We start from the raw sequence: 19068 nt of genomic DNA on the forward strand, positions 1-19068 counted from the left end.
GCAAATACAGGAAATTCTAAAATTGAAAATTAGATTTAAGGTTTGATTTCAGTAACTAATTTATTTTCAGTAGACGCTTTAATATTATTTTCCTTTCTCTTGTGATAAAATAGCGTTTTCTACTCTCAAAATATAACTTAGCAGTATAACTGTTCCAAAAATGAACAGCTTGGAAGTTGGGTTGAAACTCTTCATTAATTTCAAGAGATAATTCATTTATTTCATTAATCAAAGATCGAAACTCATCTCTAGTTTCTTTAATAGTTAGAATAAATTTTTATTATCAGCGAAAGAAATATTCTTGTTTGTTTCATAGGTCTGCTGTACTCTGAGAAACAATTTTCTTTCCAAGCTTCTAATATTTGTAATCATTTTTCATGAGAAGACATGCTTGTTTTTGATTGTTGTTCATCGGACATTATCGCAAGGACGTCTATCGCATACAATAGATAGCAATTCTACAGAATTAGACATGATTTCAAACGTGTATCAGACAGGCAACGCATTTCCAGTTTAAAATGTAAGTGATATTGTAGCAAACGGAAGTTTTGATAAAGGAACCAAATCTTTATTTGTCCGAAGAACATAATTACAATGGCAAAAATGGTTATAAAAGAAAAAAATTAAAATACAATATAAAATTAAAAATGAAAAAGACCATTAAATAGGATTATACATAAATATATTAAAAACGGGAAGTCCCTGCAAGGTTCGAAGGAACCTAAGCACAGAGGCCGAGTGTTCAATGAATAGCAGTATAAGAAAATAATAAAGGGATAACATGCATCTTGGTTTTGTTATCTAAGATTTATTGAGAATATCAGGAAAAGGAACGGAGTGAGGAAGGGAAGAGAAAAAAGCAGAGTGAAAGCATAAGGGAAGTAAAGAATAGTTGAAAATTACATGAAAAACATGAGAAGTCTGTACTGAGCTATGAGAAAATTTCTCTAGATAAAAACTACTTATGCTAAAATTACATTGTTCGAGATTATCCAAGTATTGATTTCGATTACTAGTTATCTATTCAATTTACTAGTTATAAAATGGTTTGGGATAGTATTAATGAGCTTTGATACCTTATATAAAAATTGTTTTCTACAAATTGATAATACAGTATCTGTAATTTGAAAAGTAATAGATGAGGGACGGATGTTATACGGTGATACACGCAGGTTGAAAAGATTCATATGTTTATTTATGTAGATGATTATTTTTTATGTTTAGCTGCCTGACAATATTGAAACATCTAGTTCACTAAATAGGTTCTCATTTGAATAGAGTCTGGGTTTTCCTAATATAGCTCTTTTTTTTGAATTACAACAAGTTTTTCCAAGTGGTTTTTAGTACGTTCCACCCCAAATTTTTATCCCATATTACAGAAATGATTGAATATAAAGTCTTGAGATTTTTTAATTACTAAAATGGCTGATATTACCAAATTTACCTATCCTATGTCTGAGTTTGTTACATGTAGGCTACTATTGATGTGTACATCCCAACGCAAATGTTGATCAATCATTAAGCCCAATTATTTAATCTGATGTTCTCTATTAAGCTTTGAGCATGTACAATTCATCCAATCAGAATCGTTGCAATTTACATTATGGATTTTAATTCAATCTAGACTTTGCGGCTGGACTATAGAATTTGGGTAGAAGACATGAAATTTCTTTTTATGTTCAATGTTAATATTATGCTCATCAAACCAATATTTTACTATTTCAAGCTCGGATTCTGCTGCGTTTTTGTATCCTCCAAATTATACTACAACGATAGAATAGATTAAGTTTAAAAAATATTGAATGTGGCTGTGTGCGACCACAAATTCGACCTAGCATTGGAGCGATCAAATGAAGGGGCGATATTAGCGTCTAGTTGCCGAAATAGACTGTATTGCGAACGAATTATAACAATATAATAAAAAAATAATGACTCACCCATTTGTTTGATCAAGGTGAGGCTATATGGGACCGTGCTACCTGCAGGGTTCACAACTCGATTCACAACTACTGTAGAATTGAAGGAAAGAAACGAAGCAGCCTGACGCTGGCTATCTTATCTTATCTTATCTGCCTGTCTGATAAAGCCTCTATCGCTGGCCTGAACAATATTCAATACTACTCTCTTCTTTCTCAGTGAGTCTATTTTTGGTTTCTGTTTTGTGTTATTTTCTATTTATAATTTCAATTATTATTAAACGAAAATCTAAATTAGATGCTGTATTCGATGAACGCTACTATACAACAATTATTTGTCAGCCCTGAATTTATAGTTTTTGTTCCAAACTATTTTATTGTTATTTTTCTCATTCCTTTCTTTCATTACTTCCTATTTGTAAGAAACAATTTATTTTCAATGAGGCTTGTTTTGGCATAAAGCTGTATTTTTTCTATTTAAGTAAATGAATAAAAAGTATACTAGTAGTTCTGTGAACAGTAGACCTCACGCAGTTTTCTCATCCACAAGTATCTGATGCCACCTGTTCTAGTTGATTCAGTTGAATCACAATTTCACAGTTGAATCAAAATTTACTCAAATTTATACCATGGATAGCTATTTATAAGCCCTATCAACTGACATGAGTCTCATTTCTTGGAAAATTGCAGGAGCTCCGTAATATTTTTGAGAAAAATGGCGGATGATTACTAAAAAAACCATGTTTTTTACGATTTTCTCAAAAATGAGTTGACCGATTTTTTTTAAATTCATACCCTGTATAGTTATTTATCTGCTCTATCAACTGGCATGGGTCTTTTTCCTGGGAAACTAATGAGGTTTCTACCCCATCCTTGAGAAATGGACTGTGTGCAGTATCGTGCAGTACTTATCGTGCAGTACTTGTCCTTATCGTGCAGTATCTACACTAGTGCAGCATCTATGAGGAAGTATCTATAGGTAGTATCATGAGGTAGTACCTATATTGAAGCCCAGTCAATAAAGGTTTTTTCAATCCGAAAATTAAATAAAAGCTGAATCTCTCACAATCGATAGAACCCTCCCAGAGGGTCATTCTCCCAAAAGTCCCAAGAAATCCCCTTGGAGCTTTTCCCCCAGTCCCCCTCAAAGTTGGAAAATGCAGGTAATCACGGAAAATCAATTATTATCTCTGTAACCATTGATTGGAAACAGTTCTATTATATGTCGTTCGATTCTTTACATTATGGACTAAAATATTAGTTATATTCATTTTTTCAATAAAACTTGCAGTTTTCTTGATAAAATAATATATATGTGAACATTTAGGCAGTTTGCGATTTGATTTTTTTGTTTTCTTCGATTAACTTCGAAGCAAGTGATTTTAAAGAAAAATGAGCCAAATAATAAATGTAGCCACTCTCATTGCGAATCCATTGATGTATATTGTTATGTATTTATGATTTGATTTGACGCTGTGGAAGGGGAAACAGTTGACGCGGTACGGCGCGGCTGACTCTCTGCGCCATAGTAAACAGCAAACTGGAAATCAATTATCTCTGTAACCATTAATCGAAAAAAAATCTTTCATATGTCATTCAATCCGTTACATTATGGACTACAATATTAGTCGTATTCATTTCCTCAATAAATCAAACAGTTTCCTTGATAAAATAATATATATATGTAAAAATTTAGGGGTTTTTCGATTTGATTTTTTTGTTTTCTCCGATTAACTTCGAAGCGAGTAATTTTAAAGAAGAATGAGACGAATAATTAATGTAGCCACTTTCATTGCGAATCCATTGATGTTATTGTTATGTATTTGCGATTTAAGTTGACGCTGTGGAAGAGGAAACAGCCGACGCGGCTGACTCCCTTCACCATAGTATTCAGAATAATACTGCTTTCAACATTGCATCTCATTTAGACTATGGCGCTCGAAACAATTAATTTTGTCTATTGTTTTGACATGCGCTGAATCTAGATTTTTACCTTTCAATACTCTAAAAAAATATTACAATTTTCTTGATTTAACCATGCTCATGATAAAAATCAGGATTTCGTTGTCTGGTCACAGAATTTATCATATTAATTTGAAGTGTGCCTTCTCAATACGAGTCAGAGGTATCACAATTCGATAACTCTAGTTTCAGATATTGATGTTTTTCAATGAAGTTTGATGATATATTATGTGTCCGACTCCATCATCTTATCCTTATTTTGTGAAAAATGAAGATTCAAAATTTCTTTTCATAGCTTTTTTGTGTTTTTTCTTGTTTCATTACTCTTTATAATTCAAACACTTGATGTATGGAGTGAATATCATCAGATTACGTGAACAAAAAAATAAAAGTGTAGGCCTACCTGAGATACTATATGATAACACTGTACTCCCTGATAAGTTGAAAATTTTCAAACTGAAAATAGATTAATTTGTTGCTCATTCAGTTCAAATATTAACAAATGTTACCAAATATTACCAATATTATCACGTATAGTGAGAACGAATTACTCTGAAGCTTCCTATTCTCACTGAACATGAAGAGGCAATACCAAGCCAGTATTGCAGTTCCTTTCACAATAATTATTATCAGAGCTTTCAAATTGATGCTATGTAAATTTAACTATGGATGTTATCCCCATCTCACAATTTCCCTATTTATCCTTATCGTGATTCAGAATAAAGTAGTTGATCTCTATAATCACAAAAATCAATGTACAGTACCTATAATAAATATTAAAAATAACAATATTTCTAGTAATAATACATCTTTTTCTAGGTACGAATTTCAAGGCTCTCGAAATGACTTTTTCTCAATCACAGACAGAAATTCCAATGATCATTATAATAGTAATTTAACAAAATTGTTTGTATTGTACATTGTTCGACGTAAGATAAGCTACATCTTTAAGGTAATCAACTTATTTAGGATTATCATGTTTATGAATGAAAGCGAGACTGTGATAAGAGATTATTAGTCAAACTGAAAAATAAACATTATATATAATGCATATTTCTGATCAACTCAAATTACAAATGATAGTATCAAGCCGAAATGAATTGAGCAACTGAATTTCAATGTTACTATCCACTGTTCAAATTGCACTGTGATTTCCTTTTATTTCCAAATGGATTAAATTTCTTGACTCTTCAATGTAACAATTATTGTAAAAAAACAGTGGAATGTGAACATCATCCAAATAGCATTTAAATTTCAATTTTCAGATCATGAAATTCATAAAAGAACTAATTCTTGAGAGAATAGTGATGAATTGCAAACTGTGCATGTAACATTGATACAAAGCGATACAATGAAATTCAACATCGATTAATTTAATACTGGACTTATCAAATTCATATTACCGTACATTTATAAAATGTAAAACCAACATTTTCAATTTTCTCTACTGGAGCAAAACATCGATTGAAAATAAAGAAGAGCCCATTATAAGCACAAAATACTTGTGTACTAGAATTCACATGAGCTAACTCATCACTTCAACCCTTCAACGATCACTATGAGCTAGAATGGTATAAAAACCATGAAATTGATAATCAGGTACATTTTTAAATAGCTTCACCCAACTGAATCTGTGAATGCCAAGTCATAAGAAATCATGTTCAATAGATTTAATTCAGATTGAATGCTTCAACATATGAATAGAAAATTATCTATTCTTTTGTGCCCGAATCAAAATCAATATCAATCAACATTTTAATCGACATCAAAACAAGCTTCTGCCAACCTTGTAATTCCAGTATGATTCTGCTCATGCTTTACTTCCATTTATAATGTTCTCATTAAGGCCCTTGTGTAATGAATGATAAGATGCGAGTGGAGGTGAAAAATCGATATGTTAACAAAAATAATAGAAGATGATGAATCATCTTTCAATTCACCTTATACGGTAGGCTACTTTGTGCTTGGTTAATGATTATTTACGAATTTTCCATCTCGAATGGATCGTACATCTGGTTTTCAATATTTAATACTCAATATTTTCTATCCAACTTGATCAACTTTGTGATTACGAGGGTAGAATGTAAAACACTTTCATGATTTTCCTACCTTTTATGCATGCTTACTCTTCCTTAATTTGTATGTTTGCATGGCTTTCATCTTAAGAATCTACTGAATTTTCATATTGGACTGTCTAGATAATGTAGATTCAACTAGTAAGAACGGAAGATAAGCTACTTTACAGAGAGAATCATAGAAAGTTTTAACTCAACAAGCCCAATGTATAATTTTTTGAAGTCTCAGCCGTCATATATTATATTCGCCTCAACTGTAGGTATATTATCAACCTGGCTTGGAGAATATTAACTGTAGAAAACAGCAAACACTGCACGCTATGATTCTTCAGGAAATTGCCACTGTTAACAGTATTGTAATGTATGATTTATCTCAGTTTTTGACATTCATAAATTATGATAAATTATAGCATAGAATTATGATCATACACACATATTTTAAATACATATTATATTATGTAATTGGTATGAATATTTTATCGGTTGCAAACAATATCTTTGTCTGTCATAGAATGCATGATTTAGCACATATATAACAACAAAATGATTTTAGAGAACATAGAGAATTAGGAAGTGGAAAATTAGTTTCATCGCATGTCAAAACAATAGACAAAATTGATTGTTTCGAGCGCCATAGTGTAAATAAGTTGCAACATAAAAAGCAGTAGGCTTACAGACTATGTTACTGTTTACTATAGTGAAGAGAGTCAGCCACGCCGTACCACGTCGACTGTTTCCCCTTCCACAGCGTAAAATCGAATCGCAAATACATAACAATATACATCAATGGATTCGCAATGAATGTGGCTACATTAATAATTTGTCTAATTTCCTTTAAAAATATTAGCTTCAAAGTTAATCGGAGAGAACAAAAAAATCAAATTGAAAAACCCTCTAAATTTTTACTTAAATATTATTTTATCAAGGAAACTGTTTGATTTATTGAGGAAATGAATACAACTAATATTGTAGTCCATAATGTAACGAATCGAATGACATATGAAAGATTTTTTTCCGATTAATGGTTACAGAGATAATTGATTTCAAGTTTACTGTTTACCATGGTGAAGAGAGTCAGCCGCGCTATACCGGTACGGGTCGACTGTTTCCCCTTCCACGACGTCAAATCGAATCGTAAATACATAACAATATACATCAATGGATTTGCAATGAAAGTGGCTACATTTATTATTTGGCACATTTTTCTTTAAAATCACTTGCTTCGAAGTTAATCGGAGAAAACAAAAAAATCAAATCACAAACCCCCTAAATTTTTACATATATATCATTTTATCAAGAAAACTGTTTAAAATATTGAAAAAATGAATGGGACTAATATTGTAGTCCATAATGTAATGAATCGAAAGATAAATAATAGAACTGTTCCGATTGATGGTTACATAGATAATTGATTTCCCGTGTTTACCTGCATTTTTCTTGTTTTAGGGGGCTGGGGCGGAAAGCTCCAAGGGGATTTCTTGGGACTTTTGGGAGAATGACCCTCTGGGAGGGTTCTATCGATGGTGGGAAATTCAGCTTTTATTCAATTTTCGGATCGAAACTGCTTTTTACTTTCCTTGCCCTATTACCATAGGTAGGGAAAGTATTGCTTTCCGAAAAAAATGAAGGTACCCCAATTTCTAAATTTCTATACGTTTGAAGGTCCCCTGAGTCCAGAAAACTGGGTTTTGGGTATTGGGGTGTGTGCGTGTGTGTGTGTGTGTGTGTGTGTGTGTGTGTGTGTGTGTGTGTGTGTGTGTGTGTGTGTGTGTGTGTGTGTGTGTGTGTGTGTGTGTGTGTGTGTGTGTGTGTGTGTGTGTGTGTGTGTGTGTGTGTGGTGTGTGTGTGTGTGTGTGTGTATGAGTGTATGTGCGTCTGTGTACACGATATCTCATCTCCCAATATAACGGAATGACTTGAAATTTGGAACTTAAGGTCCTTTCACTATAAGGATCCGACACGAACAATTTCGATCAAATGCAATTCAAGATGGCGGCTAAAATGGCGAAAATGTTGTCAAAAACAGGGTTTTTCGTGATTTTCTCGGAAACGGCTCCAACGATTTTGATCAAATTCATACCTAAAATAGTCATCGATAAGCTCTATCAACTGCCACAAGTCCCACATCTGTAAAAATTTCAGGAGCTCCGCCCCATCAATGCAGATAGAATCCCAATTATCAGGCTTCAGATACAATTGAAACAAAAAAAATCAAGAGGAGTAGATTGAGCATGAAAATCTCTACAATTAATGTCCAGTAACATTTTCACCTAAAATTGAAAATAAGCTTTAAATTCGAGAAAATGTGATTATTCAATTGCAAATTATTGTTGATTCTATTAAATCATTCACTATGAAGAGATAGCAGAGCTCATGTGTGTCTCCAGCGTTATTACCCTGTCACCAGCTGGCTCAAATCACTGAATAGTAGACTTGAAATGCGCAGGTGATCAATTTTCATAACGGCAAGGAAAGTTGTGTGAGTGCGCCACACCAGATTTTTTGGACCTTCATTGACTGGGCTGATAGGTACGTGAGCAGTTTATAAAACAAACACATAGTCGAGATATTTCATCTGTAGAACAGCTGTTTTGACGACTTTTAAAAAAAATCATCGAATTTCACAATTTACATAAAGGAAAAAGTACTCTGTAAATAATAATTATAATACACTCATATACAGTAGTCTGATCCTAGTTTCAAATAATATCATAGAGAAACAATAGCGTAAGTTTATGTTTATGCTATCGTTTCTCTATGATAATATGTTGCCGCCAATCGTCATTATGTTATTCCCCTAAATTATTCTCGTTTAGGAATGAGGCTTATAGTTCAATGAGCAAGGAAAGTTGTGTGAGTGTACCACACCAGATTTTTTATTTTATTTTCAATCTATTAAATTTGTTTTTCAAATGCGAGAAAATTGATATTGATGGGCACGCTTCATAAAAAATATTGGAACCCTACCTTATAGAAATAGACACGACCAGACATCTGTGTAATGCATGCAATACATCCACTTGTCAGCTGATTGATTATGAATAATTCTATAGTCTGATTAATCATATCTTCAAAGTAGATGATATATATATATATATATATATATATAGTGATATCAGAGTATGGAGGAATTCCTTTTCTTTTCATATTATCCTTAAAATGCAAAATTTCAAAAACCTTGTGTAGGTTTTCATCGACGCGCAGTTGAAAAAGGAATATTCCTGCCAAATCTCATCGAATTCTATCAACGCGTTTGGCTGTAATCGCGTTACATACAGACAGACAAAAGCAAATCGAGTTGAAACACTACGTTCGGTCAATAAATAAATAAATATTTGAATTGAAAAGGAAACAAGTTTGGTTGAGCCTTTAAACGTCAAAACCAATGTACCTAGAATACATTCTAGGTATTTGGTTTATTCTAGGTACATTGTACAATGTATTCTAGGTACATTGGTCAAAACTACTCGATCAATTTAGAAAAAAACATACAATTTAGTCTGCGTTAAAAAACAATTTTAAACGTGGCATTAGTGTTTCAAATAGTTAAAATTCATCAAAAATTGAATTCTATATTACCTCCTTAGATAAATCCTAGAGTTGGGATTTGCATTGTAGACCGATTCATAGACAGTGCGCTCCAAGATAGTATTGCGCAAACTGTGATCAGCTGTGAGCATCAGAGGAGCCAAATCGTTGCTGAACAGGAAGTCGATGGCCTCCTTCCTCAAGTGCTCGTTTCGCAGCAGATTCAACGCCAAAAGTTTTCTGATTTTGCCCGGCTTTGTTCGTGTGATTGTGAAGCAGGGTTGTGCGGCGTTGTGCAGCGAGAGGCACACATGTGCCAGCCAGCAGGAGGCGATCAGCTGATGCGACGGCTCTCGGCACTTGCTGGCAAACGCCACCAGCGCCTCTATCAAGTCGGTTGTCAGGTCGGCCTCGTGGTAGGCCTCAATAATGCTCGCCCACAATGAACAGAACGCACTGTTCAGAGCTTCGTCTTTCACTAGAAATCAGAAATCAAGAGAGAGAGAGAAACATTATTTCTCATGTTATACATTTTTTCATCATTATAAGCCTCAAATAGCTTCAGATAGGACCGGAAAATGGATTATAAAAACAGACTGCCACAGAAAAAACAATCTGGAATAATGGACTAAGAGATCGCGGACGTCCCAGGAAGAAATCGGTTGATTTTAGTGGCACAGATGTTCGGAACAAGCATTAATGACTAACCCGTGAAAAGATGAAGAAGATTATCATTAAAATAAAACTGAATATTGATCAATCTATTATCCTACATTCATACAATTATCACACTTATATGAGAAGACACAACAGGCTTATGCCCAAAACTATCCCTTATCAAATTTATACTACATTACAAATCAAAATTAAATTAATATTTAACTATATCCTATATCCTAAAATTTCCTAATATTGAGTATCCTAATAATTGAGTGACCGACCTTTTTCATGTATTTTTCAAAACTGTTATAATAATGCAATTTTGAAACATGAATTTCTTCACCTTCTGGTTTAAAGTTGAATGTTTTTGGAAATAAGCTACTCAGTAAGAGAATAAAATAAGAGGATCAAGTACATTTTTGGGACAGATTTCTAATTCATTTATCCCAAATTCAATTAAGCTCAACTGTCGGTTACTGGACTAAACGGTTTAGTTAAAGTCCTATAAATTTCAACTCATGACTATAGATGAGGAAGTGATTTCGTTGAGAATGTCCTAAAACTTACTAACTTATCTTTGAAAATAGTAAAGCGAATGTTAACTTACCAAATAATCTATGATCATGATCTTTTGGAATAAATAGCTCACTTTGGATCAAAGATTCTACCAGAATACGCTCCACATTTTCCGTGTTAGTTCTCTGTTTGGGAAGCAAGTTTTTAAAGATTTCCAACAAAACTTTTCTAGCTTTCGTCACTTTCGTAGAACTTGTCGCTTTACAATCATCTTCCTGGTCCAATTCGTTCGATTGATCTCCTTCACAATCAACTTCCTGGAGCAATTCGTCCAATTGAATCTTTCCATGCGTGACACATATATCGTTTGTTTCCAAGGCATATTCGAGATGGTACCTGAAAAATAGAGTTGAAAAATATTTATTGAATACAAAAATAAGATAAGAAATCTATCGATAAGATAAGTTAAGCTCCATGCGCCTACTACTCCTGTTGTAAGGGTAGCCACTTTAAGAACCAACTCATATAATTACCATTTGAGTTTGAAAGTATCTTCCTGGTGGTTCGGAACCCATCTAAAGCTATAGCTCTCTCATCATCATCCGTCTACCCATGCAAAAGCCTAGAGCTCATGTGGACATAACCCTTGGCAAAATAAAAAATAAATAGATAAATTAAGACATTGGGCGAAATGACATGTCGTTCTGACATCTTTCCACATTTAATTATCTGTTTTAAAGTGAAATTTCATAAGTTTTATAATAGGAATTTGAAACCATGGTTGGATGAAGTGGCGTCATTTAGTTACTTTGCTAATGCGCAAACGTTTGATGACAGTTTTCTTCTACTGCTTTTAACATGTGCTCGAGGAAAAACATTAAATTAGAATAATTCAATAATTAACGCTCAGAACCAAACAGATGTAAGAGACATTTTTCATGATATAGCGAAATGTATAGATGAGATATATATTTGATTGCTGACAAAAAATACAAGTAAAAACAAGACTTATACTGTATTGTGGTGGATAATTAATCGATATCACTAATCAAATATATGGTTCATTTATTTCAAAACTTGATTTATATAATTTGAAAATGTAACTTACATTTCTTTGGTTCCTCAATTAACCTTTATAAATTTTAATCTCAATAATAATTGAATAATTTTCAATAATCATCAGTAGAGTGGTAACTCCAATAGAATAAGAAAGCAGGTTCTACATTGATGCTTTCTGTTATTCAACAGGACAATAAATCAAAACCGCGTGATTAGAGAGAGGTGATATTTTTTCAGTTTATCAGAATACTCTAATAACAGCTCTATTCCAACTATGAAACTGAATACACTTCTAGAGGTGGAGCAAGCCTGAAAGGTTTGGAAACACTGAACATTCATGCAATCAACGTTTTTCAAATATATGTATAAAACTACAGTATAGCTATATCTAGACTTACCTTAGATTTTCATTAGGTATATCATTGATGGAATAGCGTCTCATCATTATTTGAATTTGAGTCGCCTGCCAAAGGGTCAATAAAGTTTCAACCTTAATCCTCATGTTCTCACATTCTTCTGCGTGTGCTACAATCACATCTTCCATTTGATCTGCTAATTTAGCCCAATAGTTATCCTGGAAAAGATTATATTAAAAGCTCGAATAAGTATGAAATAGTTACTTTATAAAAAAAGAAATATTTTCAATCTGTAGAATGTACTATTCTGTTCCCTTGTTAATATATATTGATAAAAACAATATAAAACTTGTAGTACCCTTTTCATTTCAACGACTAGTTTCGACCTACTTTGGCCATTTTCAAGTAAAGTTTTATTCAAGTTTCATGTTTTAAATAAAAATAATACCACAAGCTTTATATTGTTTTTATTAATTTGAATAAAGTAGCCCATATAAGTGATTTTATTTGTTTAACATTATGTTAATTTTCAATGCAAATAAAAAATTATCCCAATGATAACGTTTTGAAAGTCAAATAGTTTCAGCAGGAAATAATAAAGATAACCAATAAGGATGGGATGGACATTATTCTTTGAATCTAGAAAAAAACAGTTTCGTCGTGAATTAATCAGCAACTAATTGCATATCACACAAGAGTTCTACATATTTTTCTTTAAATTTCGTTACATCTTGTTCCTTAGTTTGTTCTTACTTTCAAAAGTGGTATATGTCTACAGTCAATTACGATTAATTCAAATTCAAAAGTGAATGATGATACATAACCTACTTTTTAGACTAGAATATGAATCGAAATTTGGGGAAGGAAATGTTTTGGGATGTGCCTGATGGTCCTCCCCCAATCATTTTGATGAATTGTGTTTTGTGTAGACCTATTATTGAAAAAATAAATAAATAGGCCGCTGGCTTTGCGTAGATCAGCCTATGAGGCTGCTCTCCAGTTCTATGAAATGTTATTAATTTCATTATTAATTGTTTCTTGATCACGTTTTATCATTTTGTTTTAGATTTTAATTCTTAATTCTATTTTATAAGCCAAACATCGTTTAGAGGTTATTTTGAGGTTAGGTTTTCGAGATTTAAAAATAAACATAGATAGTTTACTTGACTAAAATTATAACCAAATTAAAATCCTATCATTTATAAATCAATTATTATTATTGCAAGTAATATAATTTCTTAGATAGGAAGATGAGCTCAAGTAGAACACCGAAGGTTATTAATAGAAATGTAAACATAGCGGGAGTACTTACGCGTTCCCAAAACCAAAATTCAAAAACGCCAAAACCAAAAACCCCAGTTCCTCAAACTACTTTAGCCGAAAAAGTTGCTCAACTACAAAGTAGCCACACTAATTTAAAAAACCAATTAGAAGTAACTCTAAAAACGTCTGAGGAAGAAAGGTTAGGGATGGTAGAAGAAATTAAATCTTTGGAACTGATTATAAAATTACAAGATGAAGACCATAAAAAGAAATACTAAATCTAAAAAATCAATGTAGTCTAATGTCGGAGGAAATAAAGAAACTAAAATCTAAATTTGATAATACTAAATGTATGATAGAACCTCCGTCCAAATGCAAAAAAATAGAATCTAACCTAAATGATGGGAAATGCTCTGAAAATGGTCGAAATAAAACGTACAGTGAGGTTTTGAAGACAGCAACCAAAAATATAGCTGAGGGAAATAAAGATAGGAAAGGGAGAGTTCTGCTACTGACGTCCAGTCATGGACGTGATTGCAGTGATCTCCTTGATAAAAGATTGAAAAATAAATTTGATGTCCAATGTTTTTCAAGCCAAGTGCATCAATTAATGCAGTTGTAGAGTCAGCTAGGGAACAAACTAAAGACTTTGATGAAAATGACTATCTAATTGTACTGGGTGGCTCAAATAATATAAATGAACCTAACTTGAATCATCTTCCTCAAGTAACAGAAAAAATCAAGGAAATTGTGCCACTCAGCAAAAAAACAAACTTAATAATAAGTACTATTCCTAATAGGTTTGATAGGCCAGAATTAAATGAAGCAATCAATTCGACAAACAAATCAATCCATAATACAATCAACAGCCTAAAAAATAAGAATTCTAAACAACTGGGGATTTGTTTTCTAAATGAAAGGCTGAAAAGACATAACTTCACTAATCATGGGTTGCATCTAAATCGATCTGGCAAAGTAATCTTTTGTAATAGATTGGCAGAGCTGATTGAAAGCCGTTTGCAATCCTCTGGTTTAAAAACAGTCAAAAAACAAATAACGATTTTTTAGTAAATTGGCTCAAAACAGGGAAAGGGAAATAGCTACAAATGCTAGAGATAGAGTAGCACAAGATGGTAAGGTTTTTAGTATTTATCATCAAAATATTCAGTATCTTCGCAACAAAATTGACAGATTAGAAGTATTTCTTAAACAGGAGAATCCTGACATTGTTATTTTCACAGAGCATGGCTTAAAAATAAAGGAAATAAATCAAGTTAGGATTCCAGGCTATTCACTGAGATCAGAATTTTGTAGAATAGCTCATAGAAGTGGTGGTGTATGTATATTCACTAGCAATGCTAAACATACCCAAACTTATGAACTGGATTTTGTTAAGAGATTTTCTGTTGAGATGGATTTAGAGGTGACGGGACTAAGGTTAAAAATTGATGATCGATTTGAGGTAGCAGTGTTAGGTATCTATAGGTCACCAAATGGAGACTGGCAAAAATTTTGTGAGCTGCTCCATACACTTTTGGAAATTACAACCGCTCGTTTCACAAATGTTATAGTAGTAGGAGATTTCAATACCGATTTTGCCAGGCAGGATAAAATGACAGAGGATATTAGAGATATTATTAATATGAATAATTTAGAAATTAAGGTCCACGAATATACAAGAGTAACTCGAACTTCACAGACAATTATTGATAATATCCTCACAAATATAGAGGTTGTAATGTCAGGTTAGGTAGCTCAGATCGATCAGATCATAACTATCAAATTTTAGATGTTAAGTTGCAGGGCCAGAATCCAAGCAGAAAAAAAACTTTTGTGAAAGAAATTCAGCAATATGAGCTAGGAAATATAAATTGTTTGAAGCAGGAACTGCTTCAAGAAAATTGGAGTAGTGTTTATAACAGTTGTAACCTAAATTACAAATATAAGCAATTCATTGATACTCTAAGATTTCACATTAGTGTATGCTGTCCAATAAAAAAAGTCAAAGTAAAAAGTAAATTAAACAAAGTAGATGAATGGATAACTGAAGATATTCTTACTCAAAGAAATATTGTTAGGGAAGCTTATGAGGAATTTAAATTAGTGAGGGATGTTCCGAGTGAAGTCAAATACAAATGTCTAAAGAAAAACTATGCAAAAGAAGTGAGGAAAGCTAAGTGTAAGAAAACAGCTGAAATATTAACAACTAGTACCAATTTTAACTCTGCTGTTTGGGAGGTAATTAATAGAAATAGGAGAGCAGCTCAAAAAGATACAGTTACTAATGTCCCTAGGATAATCGATGAACATGGAATTATATGGATGATAGTATAGACATTTGTAACTTTTTCAATAAGTATTATCAACAGGTTGCATATAATCTCCAAAAGTCACTGAACACTAATACTTGTAATACAACTACATTAAATGCTGAGCCAATTGAAAAGGTATTTAAATTTCATCCATTATCAAGAGATGAGTTGTCAAGAATAATAAAAAATTTGAATAACAAAAAAACAGTAGGACTGGATGGGGTCTCAAGCAAAATTTTAAAAGAATGTGAAAATGAATTACTGGACCCTTTATTGCATCTCCTTAATACTTCACTAGAGCAGGGTATTTTCCCTGATGATCTGAAACAAGGAAAAATTTTGCCAATTTTCAAGAGCGGTGATTCTGAAAGAGTTGAAAATTATAGACCCATTAGTATTCTAAATGTAATAAGTAAAATTTTTGAAAGAGTACTTTTAAATAGGCTATTGATGCACCTGGAAGAAATTAATTTCATATGTGATGAACAGCATGGGTTCCAGAAAGGGAAATCTACTAAGACTGCAATAGTATCCTTGTTGAAAGACTAATAGATATAATAGATTCAGGAGAGAAGGCAGCCGCAATATTTCTTGATTTATCCAAAGCTTTTGATTGTGTGAACCATAGAATATTATTGGAAATACTAAAAACTGTAGGTGTGAATGGTATAGAACTAAAATGGTTTGAATCATATCTCATAGGTAGAAACCAGTGTGTTGAGCTTACCAAGGTGGATGGGAATGAAATAGTAAAAATTAAATCTCAAAAACTGGAGGTCCAGGCTGGAGTACCTCAAGGCTCAATTCTGGGTCCCTTACTGTTTCTGTTGTATGTGAACCAATTACCAAAAGAGTTAAAAGATCACAGAGCTCTGTTGTTTGCTGATGACACATCGCTTATCTTTAACAATTATTTATTAGATAGTCTAGAAATAAATGCTTTGACTGGTTATCTAAATGTGGATATATTGCGGATCATATCACTAACAATATTACAATTCCTATGCAATGTTTTGAGCTGTATTCTCAAAAGTATAGTACCCACCTTCAACCACTCAAAGGCGATGACCCATGCAGAACGTAAAATATGGATGGACGGCAAAGAGCACTGATGTGATGCTTCATGTCTAAGGTTGATTATCCAATCGGGAATGCCATACTCTGAAGCCATATCGTACATACTTGCCACTTTATTCTCTTTCACTTGTCTGTGCATGGACTTCAAATGATTCAAGAATCTGTAAGGAATGAAGAAATCAATAGAATATTATAACATTTAATACAAATAAAAAATAAAACAAACAAGCGTTAAGCATTGAATAATTTCTGTAGTTGAATATATGTAAGTGATTAGATAATAAAAATATGTAAGATATTGAGAGATTCAGGAAGAAACTAAGTTCACCATATGGCAGATGTATTATATTGATATAAATATAATACATAATAATAATGTAGTGAGTAGTCAATCTTAGTTCATTTCTAATTACATTCAGTGATATGGGCATTGATACAAAATTGGAAAGCATATTGGATTAGCACAGACAGGCACTGTTATAATATTACCATTGCGTATTGACGGCTCCATTCATTACCATTCAGTGCCGACTTCAACTTGGAAGCAGTGATCATTCTACATTATTAAGAACTGCAAATTGACGACGTTTTTTCTTGGAGAATAAGAGTGCTATAGCTGTGCAGCAATAAGAGGGTCAATTTTTTATACTTGATTAAGACTATATTCAAGTTTTTACAAATTGTTGGACAATTAATAGATGGTTTAATCCAGACTTTTCGATTTGATTTCAAATTGGTCAATCATCGCTAATTGCATATCTGCATGGCCGCACACTGAAACGTTTTCTACAATCCATCGGTCATCAACTCATCATAAGTGTCAGCTTCCTTTGGATGGTCCTTTACCATTGAATTATCTTTTTCTAAACTCCAGATCATGAATCCACTCCTGTCAGAGTTTTCTATATCATTTCAAATTTTCTTCGAATGTTTTATTAACAAAATAAATAAAAAACGAGAAACCTCGCTGGCTCACGTCTGGTATCAGAGTTTTTCTGATCACAATTCATTAGTTCAGGATAAAACATGGTATCAGACGTGGCAAGGATTCTCAAATTTCAATAATTTTGAACCAAGAATAATATTGTAGTCTGAGCATTTACTGTATTATAGAAATCAAAAATAAGAGTTCCTATTTCATTTCAGATGATGCTCTGGGCCAATTTTCTCAGATCAGGAATCAGTATTGATGCATTACTAACCTTAAGATAGCTGATGAATACATAAGTGCCAAGTCTTTTTCCGAATAAGACCGACTGTTCTGATCTTGACATGATCTATCCCGTAGCATAACTTGCAAAAGCTCCATTGTACTTTCTATACCAGCAGGCAAGTCTGTAGACCTGAAGTAGATATATTATTTTAATATTGACATGTATAAATGAATATAGGAATAAAGATAGGTATAAAATGAGCATTATGATTGTAATTTCTAGAAACGGGTAATTATTTGAATTATAATAATAATAATCAAATTACAACTGTATGTAACTGATATATGTAGGCTACAATACGAACCATTATTCAACAGTCAACAAACTCAATAGTAAAGTGTGCTTACTTGACTTAGGCCCGTAAGCACTCTAAATACCAACCATCTGGTTGTGAAGAAGCTTTCCAGCAAAATAATAATAATAATAAGTGCAAGGAGAAGCCTGCAACATCACTTACATTACTTTACTTTCAATTTTTCAACAAATAAATAAATGTATAAAATGGTAAGAGGAATTAGTTACCAATGCTACAAGGAAATATATCATTGTAAGAAAAATCATTTGATGATTGAAAAAATCAAAAAGTATACGGTAGTTCATCTTTCCAAGACTAATTTCAAGAGACCATCTTCTTGTGGTGTTCATATAGTAAAAAGAATCGTCTTATCATGTTTTTAAAGCTGATGTACGCTGTACGTCTCTTAGGTTAGTTGGTTTTTTCAAGTTTCACTGCGAAGGAAACTGAGTAGATATTGAATACTTGTACATAGATAACACATAAAAACTTACATGAGAATAAGACCGACTGTTCTGATCTTGACATGATCTATCCCGTAGCATAACTTGCAAAAGCTCCATTGTACTTTCTATACCAGCAGGCAAGTCTGTAGACCTGAGAAAACGTACCCTAAAACTTTACTACTAATTATATCTAAAAATAATGTTACTTGAATAAATCATACCTAGCATTCCAAATACACAGTTTTTTGTAAGCATCTTGCATTGTCTCCGTATCATCAGAGTATATTTTTTTGTAAACCCCTCTCCACTCCGCCCTGAAAAATAACATCATATTATTTATATTATAGAATCATTTAAGTTAGCCTACTTGATACAGTTCTGTTAAACTA

General features: G+C 32.6%; 1 protein-coding gene across 2 annotated transcripts in view; it reads right to left on the reverse strand.

Moving 5' to 3' along the window:
- LOC111056163 overlaps positions 1–19068 on the reverse strand; it is a 33834-nt gene that overhangs the window by 9640 nt on the left and 5126 nt on the right. The window contains exons 2-7 of one of the 2 annotated variants that reach the window (XM_039421176.1): positions 18901–18993; positions 17927–18067; positions 16693–16885; positions 12115–12290; positions 10749–11053; positions 9533–9959 (exon numbers count right to left, since the gene is read on the reverse strand). In XM_039421176.1, the coding sequence (XP_039277110.1) occupies positions 9533–9959; positions 10749–11053; positions 12115–12290; positions 16693–16885; positions 17927–18067; positions 18901–18993 (1335 nt within the window). Of the gene's footprint in view, positions 1–1937; positions 2223–9532; positions 9960–10748; positions 11054–12114; positions 12291–16692; positions 16886–17926; positions 18068–18900; positions 18994–19068 lie in introns of those variants that run through there. The other variant, XR_005570478.1, reaches the window with a different exon arrangement.

This window comes from Nilaparvata lugens, chromosome 1, assembly GCF_014356525.2.
Source record: "Nilaparvata lugens isolate BPH chromosome 1, ASM1435652v1, whole genome shotgun sequence".
Lineage (NCBI taxonomy): Eukaryota > Metazoa > Arthropoda > Insecta > Hemiptera > Delphacidae > Nilaparvata > Nilaparvata lugens.